The 16501-nt window shown below is 51.9% G+C and overlaps 1 protein-coding gene across 3 annotated transcripts; it reads right to left on the minus strand.

Moving 5' to 3' along the window:
* Positions 1-747: 747 nt before the first annotated feature.
* Positions 748-13516, minus strand: CDK10 (cyclin dependent kinase 10). Of its 3 annotated transcripts, none has more exons than XM_074286158.1 (14): positions 13365-13516; positions 12536-12608; positions 11898-11969; positions 11116-11218; positions 10849-10930; positions 9874-9941; positions 9299-9351; positions 8984-9053; positions 6189-6248; positions 3381-3504; positions 3164-3303; positions 2589-2641; positions 2324-2437; positions 748-1443 (listed from the first exon to the last, which is right to left on the minus strand). In XM_074286158.1, the coding sequence occupies exons 1-13, from the start codon at positions 13482-13484 to the stop codon at positions 2328-2330; spliced, it is 1128 nt and encodes a 375-aa protein (XP_074142259.1). In that variant the 5' UTR covers positions 13485-13516; the 3' UTR covers positions 748-1443; positions 2324-2327. The 3 variants fall into 3 exon arrangements, with proteins under 3 accessions (XP_074142259.1, XP_074142260.1, XP_074142261.1); XM_074286159.1 differs by lacking the exon at positions 13365-13516 and adding an exon at positions 13009-13351; XM_074286160.1 differs by lacking the exon at positions 12536-12608 and having other exon boundaries at positions 13365-13469.
* Positions 13517-16501: the final 2985 nt, after the last annotated feature.

The raw sequence follows: 16501 nt of genomic DNA on the forward strand, positions 1-16501 counted from the left end.
CCAATACTGGGCCTGGATGGGGGATGGAACAGCCCGCTTCCCTCCTCCCTGGATGACCTCGGTAAAGCAGGCCCGAGCTCCTCAGGGAGCAGCAGGAGCTGGAGGTGGATGGAGTGGGAAGTGGGACTGAGGAGCCTGGCTCACCACCCACAAGGCTTCCCCTTTTAAATCAGGAGGCGCAAGGACAGGAAGACCCCAAAGCCATGAAAAGGGAAGCGCGATGCCTGAAAGCTGGGGCCCCGCTCTGCAGCTACCCCGGCTAGTCACCAGTGCCTCGGCCTTTGGTCTCCGCAGTGAGGGCTGAGTTTACATGACTTCAGGTCATGGGGCTCAGCACAAAATAGGCGCTGAATACATTGCTGAGAAGTTTGTTCCAACCCTAAAATCCCATGACCCTAAAGGGAGAAAGTGGAGGGGACTCGATCCTTACCCCCTGCAGAATCCTTTAAAAGGTGGGGGCTGGCTAGGGGAGTGATGCTTGGAGTTGGGGGGGGAGAGGAGGATTTCCCTCCAGGCCCTGCCTTGTGAGCAAGGGGTATCACAGGATGGTCTCCGGCCCTCCTCTCTCCCTGGACATCCCATTTTAGACTCTGGGCAGAGTGCCTTCATTGAAAGACAAAAGCCAAATGGCAGTTTTTTCCCCTTTCTCCTCCTTTGCACCCTGGTGTTTCCTGCCCCTTCCCCTCGACTCCCACTTTCCCCGCTATTCTCCCAAACAAAACATTTCACAAAGCCAAATGCCAGGAGTAGCATTCAAAGATAAAATTTCAAAACGTTTTTCAAAAGCAGCATTTGAACAACCTGGTCTGCCCAGTGCCCTCATCCAGAGGGTATAATTTTGGCTCCTCTGGGACGGGAGGCTGTCTCTAGCCACCATCAGTCCCCAGGTCACATTTGTGAAAGTCCGGCAAGGTCCTCCACATGGGGTTATGAAGGAAGTATTCACACAAGGAGACAACCAGGTCCCTGTTCCCTTAAGCTCTTCGCAAACATCAGGACCTCCAGCACCATCCCTTCCCTTGAAGCGCTCTCAGCAACAGGGCCGATCCAACCTGTCCCCGTCCTTATGGTTTTTTCTCTGGCCCATCGGGCAGCTGAATCAGGGGGGACCTGTGCTAGAGGACAGAACCCCACTGGTCTTCATCTCCAGGGAAGAAGGGAGCAGGTCAGAGCGAGACAGAGCCTGGAGCGTGGAACTCTCCAGCCATCCTTCCTTCCCTCCCCAAACCTTGTGTCTGTCTTCCAGGCGGGGAAAACCTCTCTCCTCTCCAGTCCCATAATCCCGCAGGTGGAGAGCCGGGGCAGAAGGCCAGAGGAAGTATGGGAGGTGTCCGTGGAGGTACCTGAGCGGCCCGAAGCACTGCGGCTGTCTCAGTGGGACAGCGGCCGGCCCCTCTCACCAGTCTTCGCCCAACTGTGCATGCCTCAGTCTCCCTGATCTGCCTGAAAAATGGGGGCGATTGTTACTGAGTGAGAAGCTAAGGAGGGCAAAGGATAGAGGAAGCCATACAACAATGGCCTGCCCCAGGGCCACAACTGAGAGCATGACCTGCAGGAGAGGGAGAATGAGGGGGACATCCAGAGCCAGCCCTTCGATCCAAACGTCACGGCCCAGGACCCCGCAGAAGCCCCTGGGAGTGCCCAGCTAATGTGGACATCTCAGGAGCCCATAGCAGAAGCTGACCCATTCCAGGGGCTGCTGATGGCCCCCAACTGCAGGCCAGCCACACTGGCTCCAGTGCCTGGCAGCTCTATTCGTGTCTGAGACCATGCTGGTGTGACGGCAGAGGCTGTGAGAGCTCCGATGTCATCAGTGTGGGCACAGACCGGGTGGTCCCACTGCCCTTCAGCAGAAAGTCTTCCCCAGTTAACATGACTGACAATGCTTGGCAATGGCTGGCCGGCCCAGCTCTCAGACTGCTGTCCGGTCCAGTCTGGCTTTTGGGGACTGGCTGTAGGGATCTAGGATTTCGATTCAGAATTTCAAACCTGGGCTGAGATGGGCTTCAGGGAGAGGAACAAAATCTGACCTGTCCCCTGATGGGAGAGAGGTAGAAAGGACCCTCCTAAAGAAGGATGGAGAGACCTTAACCCTGTGACCTCTTAGTGGATGCAGCATGTTTCTGGTCAATCCGGGGTTTGGGGCAAGGGACCCAGAAGCCAAAGATGAAGCATGGTGTTTTAAAGCCACAAGTTGGCGTCTGCCTGGGCCTGTGGTTCTGGAAGGGGATGGAGCCTGGCACCGACTCTGGTTGTCCCAAGCTAGCCCAGCTCACCGCCTCCCTGGGCTGCCTCCCCCCCACGTAGGACAAGGGCCCCTTACCGCCTCAGGGCTTGCTGCGCTTGCTCTGGCTCTCGGCCCCCGTGTTGGCGGCACTTGTGGCAGCCCGCTTGTTCCGATGGTGAGGGAAGGTGGGCATAAGCTCCGGCTCACAAGCTGTGGGAAGAGACGAGCGCTTTCACCTGCACCCTGCCTCCCAAACCCCAGGGACTCCCACCCTAAGACCTGGCCTTCCTGGGCCTCACAGAACTCCATCTTGACTCATGGCTTGTTCCCATCCCCCACGGCCTTAGATGAGAACACTCACGCAGCGGCTTTTCTTTGAAGTAGGAGCTTTCCAAGCAGTCCCCAGCAGTGGCCCTGAAGAGAACCCACCAGCTTGTCAAGGAGAAGCAGTGCCATTGCAAGTAGGAGAAACCTATGTTACGTGCCTACTGTGTGCAGGGACCCATACTGGGCCCCACCATGGTTCCTGCCCCCACGTGGCCAACAAGAAGGACCTCAGCCCATTTCCTCACAACAGGAAAACAAGGAATGAGGGGCTGCTGACAACAAAAATGGGGCCATTAGGGCTCTGCAGGCACATAAAGAGCCGCAGGAGGCCCAAGAACCAAGGAAGGTGCCCGCCGGCCCAAACCTTCCAGGGGTAGCTTGGCCCAGATGTGCTGCTTAGGGGCTGAGGGCTACGAGAACACTTATTGGGAGAACAAAATGGGGGCAAGTGCACTTTTGTACACAAGGCCCTGCCCTTCCCACGGGGTGGAGGCCTGCGCTCTCCCCCAGATTCTGACGGGAACAGATCCCCAGGGCTCATCTCTCAGGGGAGACCACCTGCCGGCCTGCTTCCCTCGCCCCGCCACCGCTGGTCAGGGCTCAGGGTACCTTTTCTTCGGGTCATACATGAAGAGGAAGTTGAGCAGACGCAAGCCCGCCTCAGAGAGCCATGGAAACTTATGTTTGAGGTTGTTGTACGGCTGTTTCCTCAGGCTGTACTGGCTGACCAGGGGCAGCTTGGAAAAGCCCTGGGAGGAGAAGCATCAGGGAGTGAGGAGAGGCCCGGGAGCCCCAGGGATCGGGCACCGGGCCCCAAGGCACTCACCGGCCAGATGTTCTCGTTGGGCGTCCCAAGCAGCTGCACGATCAGGTCAATCTGGTGGATCTCAGAGCTGCCCGGGAGGAGGGGCTTATGAGCCAACAACTCAGCCAAGATGCAGCCCACGGCCCTTGGGGAAAAGAGGGGCAGTAAGCAGGCGGGCCCTGTGCGCCCCAATGTGCCCAGGGCACGAGGGCGCCATTTCTGGAGTTTCTCAGCACCCACCCCGTGGGGAAAGGAGTGGGAGAGCCCGGCCTCAACTTCAGAATCGTCAGGGGGAAGGAAGGGGCGTCGGCCTCTCATCCTACCCTCACCTGAGCAGGAATCCTCTGCCTCTCTGTTCCCTCCCCTAACCACAATCTGTTGTCATTCCTCCTCTCTGCCTTGCTGACTCCAGCCTCAGAGGCTCCCTGGTCATCTCCTGGGCACTGCCTACATTCGTCTCCCTTTCCATCCAAACACTGTGAACCAGTCCAACCCTACAACCCTGCCCCGTTCCCGCGTCCCCTGTGCCCTACATCGCCAATCCTGCCCAGCCTCTTCAGTTCTGGATCGGTCCCACCATCTGCTGCCTTTACTCCTGCTCACATTCTGAACAAAGCTGGAGGAAGTCACACAACGTGCTGCCTGGGGGTGGGGGGAGGGGGAGGGCACTGCAAATCTGTTCAATGATCCCAACTCATTGCAAACAGGATTGTCACACCTCCCTGACTCGCCCACCAGTGTCTTCATCCTTCTTCAAGCCTTCCATAGCTCCCTTCCCCCCTTCTTCTCATCTAAGAATTGTGTTTCATATTTCACTGAAAACTTCAGGGCCATTTATCCAGAGCTCGCTCTTCTCCCTGCCCGATCCCTCAGCCTCCTTCTGCCCCTGCCTCCGTCTCATGGGAAGATGGCGGCCTCTTCCCTCCCTCTACACCTGACGTGTTCCTGGGGTCCTTCAGGGGCCTGCTCTTCCATCTTCTCCGCGTTTACTGGCTGCTTCCCCTGCTGCCTGGAGACATCCTCAAAATCTCCTCTAGAGCACACAGCAATTAAGTCTCTGTGGCCACATGTGAGCTCAAGACCTCCCGACTCCAGGGATGGTACTCCATCCACGGCCCCTTCTCCTACTGGACATCTTTTTTTTTTCCCCCTGGGGCTGGGGTTAAGTGACTTGCCCAGGGTCACACAGCTAGGAAGTGTTCAGTGTCTGAGACCAGATTTGAACTCGAGTCCTCCTGACTTCAGGGCTGGTGCTCTATCCACTGCGCCACCTAGCTGCCCCTCCTACTGGATATCTTCAGCTGGATGCCCCAGTTCTCAAACTGAACTCGGCTCTCCAGCAAGCCCCCCTTTTTCTCTCCCCACGAGGCCCTCACCAGCCTCCTTGCCTCTCAATTTGTGGTCTGGCCACTTTACCTTGCCAGCCTCTATCACGTGAGCCCTCTTCTCTACATTGTTACCGCTGCTGCTGTCCCTCATCACCCCAAATCTGGACGACAGCAGTAGCTTCTAGGGTCCCTAAGGAGGGGGACACCCCTTTCTCCCATTCACTTGTCCAAGTGAACTATGTACTCCCCCTTCAACAAACCCTACTGACTCTTAATCCACTCCAGAATCAAAGAGAAAATCCTTTCAAAAAAATTTCAAGCCCTTCTTTAACAGGCCTCTCTGGAGGCTGTGCTTCAGGGCTGCTGGCTCCCCATCTCCCTTCTCTGGCGCTCCCATGTGTCTCATACCTACAATCTCTCTGTCACCTTTGACTTCCTTCAGACCCGGCTGAGCTCTTGCCTCCTACAAAAGCCCTTCCGGACTCCCATTAATTTGAGGGCCTTCCTTCTGAAATTATCTCCAATTTTTTGACCTTGTTAGTCCACAGTTATTTCCATGTTGTCTCCCTTTTAGAACGTGGGTTCCCTGTAGACGGGCCCCAATTTTTGCCTTTCTTGGGGTGCTGAGTGCCTGGCCTAGTGCCTGGCATGGAGTGGGGGTTTAATAAAGCTTGTTGACTAAGTGACTGCTGGAAGATCTCTGAAGAGGGAAAACTTGCTACCCCCTCCAGAGGCAGTCCGCTCCATTCTGAGATGTCTTTGACCTTACATCCCAAGCTCAACTTTTCCTTCCTGTAAAAACAAAGCTCTTTTGGGGCCACCCAGTGGCCAAGGAAGCACCATTTTCCCTCCAAATGGGTTAAAATCATTTTGGTCTTTTTCTAGCTTTTTACTCACTGCTCTATTAATGCCTAAAATAGTCTCTGCTCTCGAGAGGCATCCATTCTACCGGAGGGGCCCACCCATACAGAGAGAGATCACCTCAAAGACATCCACACATTCTCAATGTCTCCAAAGTAAAGCTTCAAACTGCGCCGAGGCTTCTGGGATACCCCGCATATTAAATGGATTAATTTGGAAGTGGAGAACATTAACTGAAGGAATCAGGATGGGCTTCTTGTAGGAGGTGGATGTGAGCTAAAGAGGCTGGGGTCCAAATGCCAAAGGTGAGGAGGGGACGCCTTCCAGGCAGGAGGCTCCCAGCCTAGTAAAGGCCTGGAGCGTGGAGGGCTGGGCCCCAGCCAGAGCAAAGGTGTTTTCTAGAAGCATCTCCGGCATATTCCCTTCCTCCTTCTCAACACTGAGACAAGATCCTGCCATTTTTTGCCCACATTTTCATCCTGAAGTCTTATCTCTCTGGATCGTACCCCAACACAGCATGCACAGGATGACTTCTTAAATCCCTGTAAAGTGGGGGGGGGGAAGGGCCAGCTCCTCCCCCAGCCAGGCCTTGACAATTCTCTCCCACTCCAAGACCCCGGGGAAGGGGGCTATCACTTACCACATGTCAATGCTGGTGGTCTGGGTTGCTGTTCCCAAGAGGAGTTCAGGAGCTCGGTACCTGCACAAGATGGGAATCGCACTCACTCAGGTCACTTCTTGGTTGTCTGTTTACAAGTCCACCATTTTCCTCTCCCCCCCACCTCATCCTCACACAGAGACTTCAACATCCATACTGATTCCCCCTCCACCTACTCAGCTCCGAGGAGCATCCCTCAGCTACACACACAGATGCCCGTGTCCTTGGTCTTGCCATCATCCACAACGTTCGGGAATTCTGAAATCCCCTCATCTGACCACAATTTATTGGCTTTTCACCTCTCCTGCTGCCTTCCCTTAGGTAACCTTTACCCTCACCATGACCTGCAATCCCATGACACCCCAATTCTCTCTCAGGTATTCCCCCTCCAATGGTCACTCTTTTCTCCCTCTTGGCTCCTTGGCCAATTAATTCAGCTCTTCACCGTGCTCCTTTCTCTCATACCCAGCCAAGCCTCAGCCTTGGACCTCTCCCACCATTCACTTCCTTGCCCCCTATACATGCTGAATGGAGGTGGAAAAGATCACTCGACCATTCTAAGGGTCCACTATGAACCTCAACGGGGCCTTCACTGCCACCAGTCCTATAATGTCCTACCCTCACTCTCAGGCTCTGCTAGACCTCCTCCTCCCTCCTCAAGCTTCCCGTGCTCCCACCCCCCCAGAACCGTAGCTCACGTTTTACAGAAAGAACTGCGACTACTTGCTGTGAATTCCTTCTTCTCACCTCCTGTCACCCCTGTGCCTTTGGACACTCACTCCTCCTCCCACAGCCATCTCACTCGAAGTGCTTCTGGCCCTCTGCCTGTTCCGTGACCCCATCTCATCTCCTCTGCCGCTCCATCCTCCCTACTCCACCACTTACTTTCAGTGTCGCCCGCTTCCCTGCCCCCTGCCTACCCATGTCTGCTCTATCCCCATGCAACCCTTCCGTCCTCGTCTCTCCTGCCCCCTCAGGAGCCAAACTCTTCTGGAAGCTCACCTCCCCGTTCTCTCCCCTCGCTGCTTCACCTGGGGTCCTGACCTTTCCATTGCACTGAAAAGTCACTCAGTTACCCATGGTCCATTAGTGGCCAGTTCTCAATGCTGGCTCTCCTTGACCTGTCGGTCACTTTCCCTTGACACTCTCTTCCTTTTAGGTTTCCAAGACAGTCTCCTCCTCTCCCCCCTCCTGGCTCTCCTCCTCTCTCTCTGAGGGCTCCTTCTCTGGGCCCTCCTCCAGGTCTCATCGACCCTAACATGGACTCCCACAGACCCTCTCTACTCCGCTTCTCATTAACTGCTTCAATTGGTGACCTTATTAGCTCCCTCAGCCATCTCGGCCCTGCTGAGGCACACATTTACCTCCTGCCCCAACCTCTCTGCCACCTCCAATCTCACATCCAGCTGCTTCCAAACACCTCAAGCTCCACGTCTAATCAACATCTTAAGCTCAACAGTCCAAATGGAACCCTCCCCCAATCTCCCCTCCCTCAAAATGCTGAGTCTGACATTTAGAGCCCTTCATGCCTCAGCCTCCTCCTCCTTTCCCATCTTCTTACCCCTTACTCCCCGTCAGTCAGGGACTCTTCCACCTACTAATGCTGGCCCCCTGGCCATTCCATGAACAAGCTCCTCCTCCCCTGTGCTTTGGACATTCTCCCTGGCTGTCCCCCCTACCTGGAATGCTCCTCCTTCTCTGCTCTAACCACTGACCTCCCTGGCTTACTTTAAGCCCCACCTCCTGCAAGAAGCCTTCTCCAACTTTCCTTTTTCCAGTATCTCCTGCTTCTCTGGCATCTCACTTGCTTTGTATGTGCGTGTGTGCAGGACTCCCCTACCAGACTGCAAGCTCCTCGAGGGCAGGGGTCATCTTTTGCCTCTATTTGCAGAGCTTAGCGCAGTGCCTAGCACGTAATAAACATTTACTACTTGACTGACTGATCTGCTTCAACCGGCTTTTCCACAAGAGAATGTCCATGGAGGGTCTCTTCTCTGGCACTAGGAGCAAGGCCCTGGCCACTCCCAGGAGGAAGAAGGGTGATCATGGCTGCTGGAAGACCCTCCTCATCTTCTGCTTAATGGCCCCCCTGCACCGGCCCCTCTCAGAGCCAAGCAGTACTTTCCATGCAAAGATGGAGTGGCTCTGGCTAAGCTCACCTCAAGGCCCCCAAGAGCCCGTGAAGGGGCGCTCCGTTGGCCCACCTCACGCAGATTCTTTCTGAGGGTAGTGGGCACAAATCTTGAATAAAATTTTACTAGAAGATCCACTGCCCAGGGCTGTTCATGAGTCCAAATCTTTGGTCTGCTGCCATGATGTTTTCCCTGCCAAGGCTATTGTCTAGGTGACACACCCAGGCTTTGAGCTGGCTCAGCACAGACCAGTCAGTGACCTCCGCCTTGATGGCAGCTCTCCCATCTGGGTTTGCACGCCCTGCCAGGTCCTCAGACATCTCTTGCCCTAGAACAGTCTGTCTTAAGGACCTTTACCACCAACCCAGTCAGATCCAGGCCTGCAGAAAAGTCCATAAGGCAACCCCCTGTATGCCCTGGCAAGGCCCCTTGCCTCGGTTTCCCCAACTGTAAAATGAGGATCATAATAATACCCGTCTCAAAGTTTGTGTGAGTATCAAGTGAGATAATCTTTGTGAAGTGCTTAGCACAGTGCCAGGCACACAGCAGGCACCACATCAATGCTTATTTCCTTGCCTTCCTCTTCCTCCCTTTGCCCTTCTCTCCTAGAATCTGGGGTATGAAACATCTTCGAGGCTGACTCACCACAGAGTGACCACTTTGGGGGTCATCGGCTTCATGGGAACACCGTAAGCCCGAGCCAGGCCAAAATCAGCTGCCAAGAAAGAGGAGAGAAACATGAAGAGGCTAAGTACCGGGCAAATGCTTGCAGAAGAGACAAAGAACAGGAGCCCAGCTGCTCCTTGTGGGGGATGCCAGCGTCTGAGGGGCACACACATTTACATGTGGGAGTAGCGTGTGCAAGGGGTTGTGCCGGCGCGTGTGCATTCGAACACACAGACACACACAGACACACACACACACACACACAGAGGTCCAGGTAATCACACAGACACTCACCTGTTTTAACGCAGCCCTTGTCAGTCATAAGCAAATTGGAAACCTTTAAATCCCTGTCATTGTAAGAAGAGACACTGTCAGTCACCTCTGGAGAAGCCGATTTCCACGATGGGACCAGAGTCCCTTTTAAGCCTCTGGGCTGGACAGGTGAAGGCTTGGAGTGGTCTATTTTGGGGAGTTGATCCACTATTTATCTATTCCCTGAATAAAAGGTGCTTAACTTGAAGTCTGTGAACTTGTTTTTCAAAATATTTTGATTACTTTCTTTTTTGGGGAGAGAACAATTGGGGTTAGGTGACTTGACCAGGGTTACACAGCTGGTGAGGGGCCCGATTTGAACTCAGATCCTCTTGAGTCCAGGGCTGCTGCTCTATCTCTTGTGTCGCCTAGCTGCCCTGTTAATGGCCCATTCGGTTTCCTTTGCAGTCTTATGTCTGGAAGGAGGCAGAGGAGGGCTCGGTAATCGCCGCCCAAACAGCCCTGTCTCCGGTGCCCATCTCTGAGCAGCAGAACCTCCCCGAGTTTGTCCTTGCTGTGCTCCCAGGTCTAGCTCTCCCCAGGCTTTCCCTCCTCACCTGTGGATGATGAAGTTCTTGTGAAGGTACTGAAGGCCCTTGAGTACTTGCAGAATGATGCACTTCACCTGTAAGGGGAAGAGGGGGAAGAGAGCCCACAAATGACCCAGGTCCATCTCGGAGCGGGCGGCTCAGCCACCCGGGAGCCTGAGGAAGGGCTCCCAGTCACAGTGAGAGGAAAGACCCTCCTGCCCGCCCCGACTCTGGATCCTAATGGTTCCCATGGTGCCCAGCTGCAGAAGCACATGTGATGTCAGATGGGCCGGGCGCCAGAGGAGGAGGAAGGAGAAACTGGGAAAGGAACAAGAATTAAGAGAGAAGGGTAGTGGTGCAGCGAACATCTCTACAGCCTTTGGAAGGAAAGTTCTTTTAAGTAGGGACCGTTTCCCCTTTGCCTCTGAACCTTCCCAACTCCCTGTAAGATCCCATGCAAGAATCGTAAATTCCTAGTGCACTTCTAAGGCACGAGTCCCATCAGTCAGCTGCCTTGAGAATCCTTCTCCTGCCAGCCTTAGGCCAAGGGCTACTTCTTCCACGAAGCCTAGCCTGGTTTCCCCAGTTACTACTTACGTCTCCCCTTAAGTTGTAAATACCTTATACTGGCTTCTCTGCCTTCCTATCTGCTTTCTGTTGATGAGGCTGGGACTTTGTGGGGAGGCTTTTTGGTATCTCCAGGGCCACAAGCACTTAATGCTCGCTGACTTCCTGAAGTATATGAACTCTCCAGGGAGTCCTGAGCTTCCCCAAGGCTCTTCACTGGTCACTAAAAGAAGGCTTAACCCCAAAACCAAAGGTGATTGGGGGCAGCTAGGGGGCGCAGTGGATAGAGCGCCAGCCCTGGAGTCAGGAGGACCCGAGTTCAAATCTGTCTCAGACACTGAACACTTCCTGGCTGTGTGACCCTGGGCAAGTCACTTACCCCCAGCCTCAGGAAAGAAATAAAAATAAAAATAAGGTGATTGTAGCCCACACTACCTGAGCCTCTGAAAAGGGTGTCTGCATGTTCTCCAGGAGGCTGGCCAGGTCCTGCTCACAGTATCCCATCACTAGGAAGATGCTAGAAGAGAGACAAGGGGGACACAGTGACCCGATTCTGTCCCCCAGGGCCTAGCCTGGAGAGGGAAGCCAATGAAGGGAGGTGCCTGGTCGGAGAAAGGCGAAGTCTCAAGCTCTCAGTGTAGAAAGCAGAAAGCAGGGCTGGTCAGGGAGTGGGAGGGCAGGAGAAGGCCCAGCGGCGGTTACCTCTCCAGGTGGTTCCCCACAACCACCTCCTTCAGCTCCACGATGTTGGGGTGACGAAGCCGGAGCAGCAGGGTGATCTCCCGGAGGCTGCTGATGGGGATCCCTGCCCCACGGAAACAGACACTCAGGCCTCTGGCCCAACCACACACTTCCCCTCCCGGAGGAAGCCCCCCCAGCTCCGGCAAAGGGGGATCCCTCCTTCCTCCTCCCCTCCCAGGGAACTCGTGGCTGGGTGCCCCCGCAGCGCTCAGGGTCCGGCCGGCCCTCCCCGAACGCAGCCTTCGGCCTCTAAGCTCCCAGGAAAGGTGTCCGTGAGTAGGAGCGGACCTCTTTTAGGGAAACAGGATCCCGGGTTCTGCCATAACTTGGCTTGTGGAGGGACAAAGATGGGGTTTCTGGAGCCCCCCACCTGGGGTGGGGCTGTAATCTAAAGTCCGCGGGCACCCAAAGCCCACTTAAGGCTGTCAGCCTTCTCTCCCAGGCCCGCCTCGCCACGCATCCAGATCGGTGTGATAATGGACACAGCTTAGGGAAGTCCGGAGGTGGAATCCAGGCTTCCCAGCGTCGGGATCTGAGTCTCACAGCGGCAGATGTGGCCCTGCCTCGGCCGGGGGCTGGGCTCCCAGGGCCCGCCCTCCCCCTGCAGCCTCCCTCTGGCCAGGATTTCCCAGGCCCCTCAGCGGCTGGGTCCCAGGAGAAGTAGAGACTGCGCACTTCTGAAATGCCTCGGTCCAACCTGCAGGGCCCTGACTAGGTCCCCGGCAGCCAGCCTCCCACCTCACCATCCTTCTCCTTGTCCATCCGAACCTTCTTCAGGGCCACGATCTCATCGGTCTGGGTATCTCGCGCGCGATCTGAAACAGCAACAGAGCGGAGGAAGACCCCAAGCCAGAGCCCCGCCCCCTGCCTTGCCATTCCTGGGGGCAAGGGTCCTGTTTGCTCCAGGCTAGGGATTCAAAGACAGGCTTTAAACAACCCCTGCCCTGGGGCCGTGAGTCCTCTTACTGGGCTCTCAAATAGATGTAAAGTCCTGGGGGAAGAGGCTCCCACTTGGAGCACTAGGATTTCCAAGGAGAGCACAGGCCCCTGCCCACAGTTACGGAAATAGGCGACTGTTCCAGAAGGGGAAAGCACGTGCAGCAGTTTGGCCAAATGCCAAAGGAGAGGAAATGCGGGCGGGAGAGGGTGAAGGCCTCCAAAGGGAGCCCGATCCCGGGGGAAGCGGCGAAGCTTCTGGGGCACTTAGGCGGCCGATTAGCGGCGTGGTAATCAGACCAGAGATGGTGAGAGCGCAATCGGGGTGTGGGGGGAGAAGGTCGGGATGGCCTCTTTCTCCCACACAAGCTCCTCTTGGAACAGCCCGCCCCCCCCCTCCCCCAGCGCCGAGGTAACTGACATCTCCCGGCCGGCCCACACTCACACACGATGCCGTACGTGCCTTCCCCGATCCGGTTCAGTTTTTCGAACTCCTTCACGCTCCGGCACTGCCCCAGCTGCAGGGGGAGGGAGACACGGCGCTCCTCTGAGCATCCCCCAGGGGGCCGGTGACAGCGCGACACCCGGAGGAGCTAAAGGAGCCTAGTTACACGTGAGGCCCGAGGGCAGGTCGGAACCTGAATCCACAGCACCCACGCAGGCCCGCCGACAGTCTCCTCCATAAATGTGCGCGTGCATGTGAATCTCGCTAAATTATATGCAATACACACACACACACACACACACACACACACACACATATATAAAGTAATATGTACCTATATTTTAACATTGATAAAAATTTCGAATTCTCAGCTCTCTCCCTCCGCCCCTCCCCCACCGACTGAGAAGACAATATATCGAACAACGCGCCCTTTTACGAGGAGTAACAGCGCGGGGAAAACAGGGATTACAAACCGGGGACTCGGGTTCTAATCCTGCCTCCCCCCAGGGCGATCTTCTCTCGGGGACTCAGTTTCCCCATATGTAAAATGTGGAAAATTGGCCTAGATGGTCAAAAAAGGTTAAAGAAAAAATTGTTTTTATTAAATCTAAAATTTATTTCCAGCAGCAAAGAAAAAAGCTTTCCAGGGAAAGGGCGGTCAGTTTCCGCGGGAAAATGACGCGACGTCCCCACACCCTCGACTCCCCGCGCCCGCCCAAAGGAACTCTGGGAGTTGTAGTTCTATCAAGGCAGCACAGGCCAATACCCCACAGAGTGGCGGGCCGCGGAAAAGCAGCGCCGGCCCTCGTGATATCCCGCACACACGCACCCTATCTTCCGGGGGCACCGTGAAGAAACCGTCCCGCCGTATGCACTTCAGGCGAATCTGCTCCGATTCCGGCTCCGGATCTCCCATGTTGCAGCCCGCGTCTTCCGCCCCCCCAAGCATGCGCGGGCGCCTGGGGGAGTGGGGAGGTGAAAGAAGGAACTGCGCAGGCGTAAAATCGACTTCCGCAGAGGGCCACACCTTCCCTTAGCAACGGTTACCAGGGAAGACCTGGACGTAGCTGAGTTCCCAGTTAAGACAGACTAGACTGGGTGATGGAGGAAGTTCCTCCATCTGGTGACCTATTTATGTATGGGAAAGCAGAACTTACTCTCTCCACACCGGGCTGTTAGAATAATCAATCAACAATCCCTAAAAATCTACTGTGTTCCAGGCACTGAGAATAAACATAATAATCATCAATCATTCAGTCAACATTTATTAAGCACCTACTAGACTTTATGCCCTCTACATCGGACTATTAGAGTAGTCAATCAACAATTATTAAAAGTCTACTGTGTTCCAGGCCCTGGGAATAAACATAAAACATTTATTAATCAACAATCAATAAAAATTTATTAAGCACCTATTATGTTCCATGCATTGAGAAAACAAGTAGAAAAAAGGAAACAGTTCTTGCTCACAGTGAGGCATGGATGGAGTGAAGTACCTCATGTGTGGTGACCAGCACCACAAAAATGGGCCAGTGGCCACTGAAAATAAGGAGACGGGGTTGCTGATAATTCAACAGAGCTGTTTATTAAGAGAAGTCATTCTGCTTATATATTTTAAAAAAATATGTTATTATGAAGAGCATTGTTCTGTGACCAACCCTGGTTTCTGTTTCTGATCTAACTTTCTGAAGCACATGGTTAGTTTCTAGAGATTTCTAGAAAACAGCCTATAAGAGTAGGTCCACAGGTACATATAAGCAAAATTACAGCAAATGCAATGAGTATAATTTCACGTCCAATGGCACTGAATGTCCCTGGTACTCTCTTAGTCTAATCAGCAATTGTTTGGGCAGTCTGGTCAGGTTCTAGATTTCCATATGATTCTTTAACATATCAGCAATTTTTCTGAAGATCTTCAATATCCAATGTAACATTTGAATTTCCCCATAATCCATTAAGGTGATTTCTAATTTTATCCCATTCCCACTCTGACTCATTGTATTCCTTATTAATCATACAGAAACTGGTGAATCTGTAGTCACATACTAATCTTCATCTAATCAATCCTCAATATTTCCACTTCTTGCCCTATTTCAAGACCATCCTCTCTTAACTGATTTATAGCTTGATAAAACATTAATTTTATTCTGCATTACAAACCCTTTAGAGATATTTTGTTCATGTAAATAGAGATATTTAAGTTCATGCAAATTATTAGCTTGAACCACTTGCTTTTTTTAGACAGTGATAAAGCAATTGAGGCACTGGAAGCTAAAATAGAAACTAATGCAATTATATCAAAAACAATACATGAAATACATCTTTTCTTTCTACTTTTGCTGAGTAAATGTTCAATGTTCTCCAAAGAAGGGTATGCTCAAGTGTGATGCTAGTATCACAAGTGTAACATATTAAATGAAAGCTTCATGATAACAAACACAATACTGGTATTAACCTTACTTCCTAGGCATTCAGAAACTTTGCATTCCCTGCAAGTAACATTATAACCTGCTTCTACCTCTCCTATTTTTCCTCACATGAAAGCATAATCATTCCCCAAATAAGCTTATATTATAGCATTTTATGGTACATTCTTATCTCTATATACTGTTAATATCATTCTATAGGAGTGAACAGTAATGTTGAAGAAGGTACCCCGAAACTCTAAAAATCCTTGAAGGAGAAAAACTCCTTCAACTCTGCCTTAAGGAGGGACCCTGCCCAAGGGAAAGCAGACTTTGAAATAGTGTACAATTAGCCTGTGAATGAAATCAGAAATGCAGAAAGACAAAAATAGAGGGGTTGGGAATTCTATGTAATGGTTCATAGTCATCTCCCAGAGTTCTTTCGCTGGGTGTAGCTGGTTCAGTTCATTAATGCTCTATTGGAACTGATTTGGTTCATCTCATTGTTGAAGATGGCCACGTCCATCAGAATTGATCATACTTATATATTATTATGTAATTATTATATAAAACAAACAAATCAGAATTTGGATTCTATACTATTTGGTGCATATATGTTTAGTATTGATATAACTTTATTGTCTATGGTACCTTTTAGCAAAATGTAGTTTCTCTGCATCTTCCTTTTTTTTATTATAGCTTTTTATTTACCAGATATATGCATGGGTAACTTTACAGCTTTAACAATTGCCAAACCTTTTGTTCCAATTTTTCCCCTCCTTTCCCCCATCCCCTCCCCCAGATGGCAGGTTGACCAATACCTATTAAATATGTTAAAGTATAAATTAAATACAATATACGTATACATGTCCAAACAGTTATTTTGCTGTACAAAAAGATCAGACTTTGAAATAGTGTACAATTAGCCTGTGAAGGAAATAAAAAATCTGCAACTTTCTTTTAAATTTTTGCTTTTGTTTTGTCTGAGATCATGATTGCTACTCCTGCTTTTGTTGTTGTTGTTAATTTTAGTTGAAGCACAATATATTCTCCAGTTCTTTAGGTTTACTCTGTGTGTGTCTCTCTGCTTCAAATGTATTTCTTATAAACATATTGTAAGATTTTGGTTTTTCATTTACTCTATTATCTGCTTCTGTTTTATGGTTGCGTTAATACCATTCTCATTCATTCACAGTTATGAATACTATTTCCTTCCATCATGCTTCCCCTCCCCTCTACATTTATCCTTTCTTTGTGTCTGCATTGTGTCTTTGTGTCTATCAGCATTCTCCCTTTTTTCCCCCACTTCCCTTGCCTATAGGGCAAGATAGATTTCTATACCTAATAATTTATATGTTATACTCTCTTTGACCTAATTCAGATGAGAGTAAAGTTCAGGTGTTGCCTGTTGCCTTTCCCCCATCTTATCATCTCCTCCACGATAAAAGCTCTACCTTTTGTGAGATAATTTACTCCATTTTCTTTGTCTCTTCCCTCTTCTCCCAGTGCATCCCTTTTTCTCTTAATTTTATTTTGGGATATCATCTCATCATAGTCAGCT

The sequence above is a fragment of the Sminthopsis crassicaudata genome, chromosome 2 (assembly GCF_048593235.1).
Source record: "Sminthopsis crassicaudata isolate SCR6 chromosome 2, ASM4859323v1, whole genome shotgun sequence".
NCBI classification, from domain to species: Eukaryota; Metazoa; Chordata; class Mammalia; order Dasyuromorphia; family Dasyuridae; genus Sminthopsis; species Sminthopsis crassicaudata.

What these genes read in the sequence shown, in the direction of transcription:
- CDK10 (XM_074286158.1), bottom strand. Translation starts at nt 13,484, where the DNA reads ATGCTTGGGGGGGCGGAAGACGCGGGCTGCAACATGGGAGATCCGGAG. An exon ending in GTGGGGAACCACCTGGAGAG is followed by an intron (nt 10,931 to 11,115) that starts GTAACCGCCGCT and finishes TCTCTCTTCTAG; the next exon opens with CATCTTCCTAGTGATGGGAT. An exon ending in AAGAACTTCATCATCCACAG is followed by an intron (nt 9,352 to 9,873) that starts GTGAGGAGGGAA and finishes TTACAATGACAG; the next exon opens with GGATTTAAAGGTTTCCAATT.